General features: G+C 36.2%; 1 protein-coding gene across 1 annotated transcript; it reads right to left on the bottom strand.

The window, feature by feature from the left end:
- Positions 1-6876: 6876 nt before the first annotated feature.
- On the bottom strand, positions 6877-7512 carry LOC147806580 (uncharacterized). Its single transcript, XM_087149686.1, has one exon. It carries the CDS (start codon positions 7510-7512, stop codon positions 6877-6879), a length of 636 nt encoding a protein of 211 aa, XP_087005812.1.
- Between the last annotated feature and the right edge of the window lie 322 nt (positions 7513-7834).

The raw sequence follows: 7834 nt of genomic DNA, 5'->3' as shown, positions 1-7834 counted from the left end.
TTTGCCCCACAAAAAAAATTTATGAAGTTCTCTAATTATAATCAATATATACTGTAGCACGTAGACAATTGTACCAAAGTAAAAGCGCAAGTTTTTTAATTTTCGTTATTGTTTCAGGGGCAAAATTCTTTGAAAACACATTAAATGCTCTTAAAAAATTCTCATATGAAAACCACGATAAGAAAATCCTTCACATATTTAATAACTTGATCTTTGAAATTATTGTAATAGGCAATATTCAGCCCATTATTTCTTGCCGTTAAGTAGTATTAAATTTTTAAAAGCAGTATTCGAGCACATTTGCAGCATACGCCATCAAGGTCCTAAAAGTTTGCAAAAATTCTGCACGTTAAAATTCAACATTCTTAAAACTTTGTTTACAAAAACTTCTTGGTAATCAAATAATTTATTGTACAGGACAAAAATTAAATGATGTGAATTCCTTATGAAGAAGTGAACTAAATAGGTAAGAAACATGACGCAAAGCTGCCGAATAAAACTAAAGAGTTGGCAAAACGAACATTGAAGAAATATTCTAAAAATATTCTGGTTCAAAACCGCAAGTCCAGACTTCTACAATAAAATTGAACAGGAACCACTCAACCTTGATAAAAAAAAAAGAAGGTGAAATGAATAGGCCTAATTTTACGATTGCCTCCCTCAATAATACCATAGAGAGCTATCGTGGGCAGGAGAAGGGAAGCAAAAAAGATGGAAAGATATTCTACAAGCATAAGTGAAAAATAAAAAGGGTAGAGAGATGGAAGAGCTGGAGGAGAGATCCTGTGGTGCTAACAGAATGATCTGACTCAGGAAATTAAGAGTCTTAATTGCCTCTAGGCTAGGAGGATAATCATAATATCCACGTTAAATGGAATTCAACCGCTGTTTTTGAGACAAAATTTTCGATCTGACATCACAATGCGTAAACTAAACCAGACTGATATAGCACAATTTTAAGTTAAAACTATTCTTGTCAACTAGTCTTAATTTCTTTTCTAGTTTCGTTTCTCCCTTAACCATAAAAGAAAAGTCCCTTAAAGTACAACCGTCTAGTAGATTCACCTGTAGTTTCGTCCTTAATTCACTGCAGCAGCACACATGATGAGTGAAACTGAAAGTTCCGAAACGGCTGGACAAATGTGAAATCTGACGAAGCAGCAGAACGGCCGCCTACCACTACCATGTCAGGCTCCACATTAGCACAGATGCTCCGGAACTTCCATCTACCCATATCTACTTCTATTATAGGTCAACAATCTGGTCAATGTCATTGTATTGACTGGTGAAAGAAAAAATATTGCGAAACGATGCAAAAATCGCTAAATGCATAATGAATTCAAATTGTTTCACATGCTGGCATCTTGAAAATAAAATCTTGAATACGCATTAAGTTCAAAACTATTCCAGTTCTTGCCAAAACATTAAGCGTGGCAAAAATCTCAAAATTGAAACACAAAAATGCCGACACAAGGGAATTCGTTTAAATATTCGAATGCTTGATTCATAGCAATATTCGAAATATCAAGTTATACTTCGAATTCAGCATTAATTGCAAAGAGAAATGGAATACTTTTTTGACCCATTTGAAGGATAGCACTATTGCTTTTTCGAAGATAAAAATATAACCGTTTACAACCAGCTAAATACACAATTACTCCATATCTTGATAGCAATACTGACACTAAATGAATATAACAGAGATAAGAGACTTATAAAATGAGACCATCTATTGAAGATCCTCTAAACAGGAGTGGTCAAGCTCCTTGATAGTCGAGCCATTTTTCAAAATTTAAAATTTTCGCGAGCCGCAATTAAATACGTATTCAAAAGGCATGCAAAAAAGGTCTTAAAAATGTTTTTTTACATAAATTATATTTGTTGAGAACATGTAAGCAAAAGTACAAAATATGTGTATTGAATTTAAATACTAAAAATTAAACATATTTATTTTACTTGATAATTCTTTAAAATTTGGTGAATAATTGGTGACAGCACTTCTCAGTAATTCTTTCAGATGCTAGTTAGTTAATACTGATCGGTTTTTGGATTTCACGAATTTTAAAGTGGAATAAAATGATTCACGTAAGCACGTTGTTCCGAATATTGAAATAATTCTACAATCAGCCTTTTTTTAATTCAGGATACTTCGATTCTGGTTCAAATTTCCAAAATCGACGGTAATCGACGTCGACTTATATTTTAATTGTAAAGTTTTATCTTCTTGCATCTCTATTAATTCTAATTCTCCAGATGCTTTTTGTGTCATAATTATATTGGAAATGGAAAACTCACCTTGAATTGAACAACGTTGCACTTAGTGTTTCATATTTGTTCTCAGTAATTTAAAAGACATTTTGAAATACATACGGAGCGATAATAACCTTTTAAAATATAATGTCACAAAAATTGAAAGGGAACTCGGGTACATTTATCGAGAGCCACAAATAATCCATCAAAGAGCCGCATGTGGCTCGCGAGCCGCAGGTTGGCCACCTCTGCTCTATTACATTAACTATGATTAATTTTCACGGAGTTTTTTCTTTAGTTAAAAGAACGTCACAAGACATTTGATGTCACTAACTATTCAAGCCCTCAATTATAAAATTAATTATGCAGGAGTCTAGAAAAAAACATGCAACATGACAAAAATTGTATACTGCCGGACCTCTATTTAACGAAGTTGCTAAATCCCAATAATAAGTTCGTTAAATGGAAAATTTGCTAAATAGAAAACCACCGTTTGAAATACTTTAACACAAAACAGATCTTAAAATCATGAACACTAGACAAAATTCAAATAACAATGGATACACATTTATCTTGTAAACTAGTATCTACTATTTATTTTATAAATCTTAACCATATAAGAAATCTGCATGGAAAGCAAGAATAGAGCAAAACATTATCCAGTGTGTATGTCCAGTTATGCGACATACATTTTCAACCAAAAAAAGCTGAAAATTTATGTATAAAATTACAGATGCATTTATTTTCTGCATAAAATTATAACTGCAAAGCAATTTTTAATTTTGCCGTTAATTTTGACCGAATTTTTCGTTTGAAATGCAAACAGAAGGGGAAAGGGATTTTACTGCTTTCTCTAAAAGTGAAGTGACTTCGAAAATCAATGTCATTTTCCCCATAAAATGCATTAACAAGTTTGAAATATTTTGTTCTGTAATATTTCGGAAAGTTCTGTAATATTTTGGAAAATGGGGAAAGTATCTCAAAGAAAATTTCCTGAAATAGAAACTTCACATGTCTATTTGCAAGATATTTTAGGAAGAAATTTCCAAATTTTTTTGTTCCTCGAAAAAATTCGCAAAATGGAAGCTCGCTAAATACGAGTCTGACTGTATTTTGAAGTTTTGTTTACCAATAACGGACACAAACTCTACAATGAACAAAACTCTTGTTACCAAAATGACTGAACAATGTTCAAGTTTCTGATCACAAAATTCATTTTGTTTTCTTGAGGAATTCAAAGAAAAGCGTAGTACCGCTTAGTTTCAAATTAAGAAAACGCGTGAAATTTACCCAACTAGTTAGAATTACCTTCACTCTATGAACTGAACTTAGTAATTTCATTTCTGAAATGCTAACTTTGCATAATGACAATGTTTTAAATAGGTATTACAGTTTAATAAAAATTTAAAACAGTTGAATAAAAATTTGAAAATATACATTAGCTTCTAAAGTTTCAAACAATTATACTTGTTGAGTAGATAATTAAGATAATGTGGTTATTTAAAATCTGACTATTAACATAATGAAATTAGGACTGAAGGCGAACATTTAATGACTCCAGTTTTAATGAAGTTAAAGACAGACAGCACACCAATAAAATCTTAATTTCTATAATTTAAGTAGGTCACATTATTAATTACTATTAAAATATAATTACTGTTATTCAAATATCATAATTATTAATTACTGATCTTACCACCAATTAAGTAGATTAAGTAACTTAATGACAGGGAATTAAAACAAACTGATGGAATCTAACTAAAATTATTTCATTTGGAAGTTCTGTTGATGATGTATTCTTTATTACAATTAAGAAAAGGTTTAGATATTCAAATTTCATAAAAAAATATAAATTTAACAGATAAAACTAGTTAAAAGTATTTAATCTTTAAAACTATTTTTTTAATTTGAAAATATTTTATGAATAAAAACTTTTCTTAGATTCAAATTTACGAAGTTGTTGTTTTTTTTAAATCATGTATCTATAATTAGTTAATGAGCATACATGCCAACACTTTTAGGCTTAGCTCAATGGGTACAAAGTTTCAAAACAGGGGGAAATGTGTTTCGAAATTCTGTAAAATAAGTAGAATACATTCCATTTTTAGAAAAAATAGTTAAATTTTTAAATACTAGAATGCTATAACTATTCTCAGATAGCTGTACTGTCTACTTTGAATTGCTATGGTAGCCGATCATCGAAAATAAAATATACAAACACGATGGTTCGTTCGTTCGTTGTAGTGGAACTGGGCGTCTGAAGCCTTACGGCCCTTTTCCCATTCATCTTGAAGTTAAACTTAGAGACATACATGACAAAATTAAAGTTTGGGGAGCAAATGGAGTTCTTGAGAAAAGAAAAATGACATTTTGCCATTATTAGGCAATGACAAAATTATAAGTAATAAAAATGTACATGAAAAAGGTAAAATTAAAGTACAATGGGAAAATGAACACTAATGAATATTTACAGTTTGGAAATACATACAAAAGGGGGGGGGGCGAGTTAAAGGGTTGTGAGGATGTGTGTATATGTGTAAGTAAATGTGGCTCTGTTAAGTAGAGACCCGGCCGTCAGTGAGTGTTAGTGTTGTTAAATGTTAGTATGATATCAGAAGTGTAGAAGTGTGCAATGGGTCGAATTTTTGCATCCTCTTTGAGATTTATGCAGTCGAAAATATCATTAAAATTTGCGGTATTGCAGGTGGCGGCACAAACACGATGGAATGGTAGAATGGTAGAAATCATATAAATCTCGGTGTGCTGCCGCGAAGCGGCATTAACCGATTCATCTGTAGTAGTAATTCGATGATGAGGAGTAGTGAGGTGGAATGGAGATGGGGGGAAGAGGTGGTGCTTAGCACCAAAAATCGAGAGTGTATTTCGTGTTTTAGTACTACGTCATATCCCTAAGGAAAAAGGCAGTGATTGGGCTAAATTTAGTGTTGTCGTCAATTAATTCAATATCTAGGAGTGAGTTAAAATTGCTGGTGGAACAGGTTTTTGCTTCACAAACACGATGGAAAAATATCAACTACTTAAATATCGGAGACCAGACTGATCACTCCTAGCCGTGGTTATCGGTTGTGTTCATCCGCAAGTGTTCTTCCGCGCAGGAACTACACTGTTTGGTCTTCCTACCTTCGGCCTTCGACTTAAACCTCGATCCCTCTACCCCGGACTTCCTTGGTTTCCTAGCTGTCACAATTAACAGCCTCAACAGTAGCCTACCAGCGGCGCTAGCAAGACTTTTCCAGCTCCTAGCTGATACTTCCCATGAAACTTAACTCGGTGGCCTGATCGTGTCCTAACCTCTATTGGCACCTTGATTGTAGATTCATCCTCTTCCCCTGTCGATTCATTCATAGTTGATTCGCTCTTAGAAAATATGTTTTCTTCGTCTCGGGATAATTATGCAGGCTTAAGACGATCCACGTTTACCGTACTCTCTCGGCGTCCCGCAGTGGACTGATCGTTAAGACACGGTTCCCAGCAGATCACCGAAGTCAAGCATCACTGGCTACGGTCAGTGTGCGGGTGGATGACCACTTGGATCAGTCTGCGTAGGGACCGAGGGTGTGCGGTATTGGTCCTCGTTAAACTGTGCTACCGTAAAGTGCTCGACTTCGCGCGCAGGTCGTCGGGCTACCGAAGCGGTGGTGCCATCCCCTCCACAGAGGATCAAAATTGTGATGGCATGTTTTCGGATCATCCTCCGGGATGTTTCCCAGACCGTCGCCAATAGCCCATGGTGCAGCTCTAGTGCGACGTAAATTAACAACAACAACAACAACGTACTCTCTCGGCCATGAATAAGAATCTTAAAAATCTTCTCCCCTCGGCTTAGGTGGTTGCAGGCTTTTTTTTAGGACATCGGACCTCAGGAAAACATGACTGCACGAAAACATGTCTTTACTCACAAGAACTGCTCTATGCCTCTGTTGTCTAGACCTCACTGGTAGCAAATCCTGCATGGTCTCTTTGATCTTTCCAACAAAGTTTGCGGATCCGCTGTACCAGTAGACGGACATAAAAATTCTCCAGGCAGTCGCATTGGAGTTCCATAAACCATTTCAGCTGTCGTTGCTTGCAATTCCTCCTTCCATGCAGCCCTAAAACCTAAAAGAATGGTAGGTGAAACTTTGGTTCACTGACTTGTACTGTAGGCTCTAATCGCTTCCTTCAGCTGTCTGTGAAATCTTTCCACTTGACCATTTCCTGCGGGACGGTAAGAGCTTGCTCGATGTCTGTCTGAACCCTAGAACTTAGTCAGGGCATCAAACAGCGAGGCTTCGAACTGTGTACCCTGGTCTGTTGTGATTCGTAGGGGTATTCCAAACCTAACAATCCATCCGGCGTAAAAAGTTGTAGCAACAGATTTGGCTGATATATCTGCTAGCGAGTAAGCTTCTGACCACTTGGAAAAACGGTCGACACATGTAAGACAGCAGCGAAAACCTTCTGATAGCGGCAAGAGACATACGATGTCGATGTGTACATGCTCGAACCTGGCATTAGTGGAACAAACGTACCAAGCCTGCTCTACATGTGACGTGTCACCCTTAAAACGTTGGCAAAGCAAGCATTGCAGAGCCCATATGTCATTACGTCTTTCTTTATACCAGGTCAAACGTGTCGCTCCTCCACCAACCTTACAGAAGCTTTAATACCTGGATGTGAAAAAGAATGCAGTTTGGAAAAAAAAATTCTGTCCACTTCGGGCATGAATGGTCGAATCCGGTAGGTAGATACATCACAAAACAAGTCCACACCAGGAATACCTATTAAGAAAGGTTGAAGTACCAAAAATGAGTTACCGGTTTGAGCTAAACTTTCGGCTAGTTCCTGGTCACCTTTTTGGTTGTTGGCCATTTCTTGAAAATTGGCGTGGGAAGGTGTTTCTATGATAGCGATGTTTACTCTGGACAGCGCATCGGCAACCACGTTATCTATTCCCTTTACGTGCTGGATATCCGTAGTGAATTGGCTAATAAAATCCAAATGACCCAAATGTCTCGGCGAACACTTATCTTCCTTTTGTTTAAAGGCAAATATAAGCGACTTGTGGTCGGTGTAGATAGTAAACGGCCGACCGTCTACCATATGCCGAAAGTATTTGACTGCCATGTGCACAGCCAAGAGCTCTCTGTCGTAGGCATTATACTTTTTTCCAGATGGTGCAAACTTTGAATAAAAACCAAGTGGTTTCCACTCTCTCTCTGTTTCTCTCTCTCTCTCTCTCTCTCCGCTGATGCAAAACATTCTTTAATTCCTCTGTCCTTCTTATTATATCATCTGTCCTTCTATTTGAGAAAGGTTTATAAGCCTAAATTGAGCACACAAGACTGCAAATGTATGTAATTCCAATGAACTAATAAAGGGATATAAAGGGGCCTTCCTGGGTGATAGGTATCACCCGCCAAACGCTCTGTTAAGGAGGCAGGTTCGAATGCATTTTCGTGATGTTCCTCTCTGATTTGTACTATCAGTCCTTCAACCTAAAAAAACGTGAAAGACATCTTTTTAATGAACATACAAGCCGGCATATTAATGTGCAACTATAAGTTGTTGCTGTAGTTTATTT

Source organism: Parasteatoda tepidariorum, chromosome 8, assembly GCF_982258835.1.
Source record: "Parasteatoda tepidariorum strain Cologne lab strain chromosome 8, Ptep-v5.0, whole genome shotgun sequence".
Taxonomy (NCBI): Eukaryota; Metazoa; Arthropoda; class Arachnida; order Araneae; family Theridiidae; genus Parasteatoda; species Parasteatoda tepidariorum.
The sequence above is the reverse complement of the archived record's forward strand: the minus strand, read 5'-3'. Positions and strand labels throughout refer to the sequence as shown.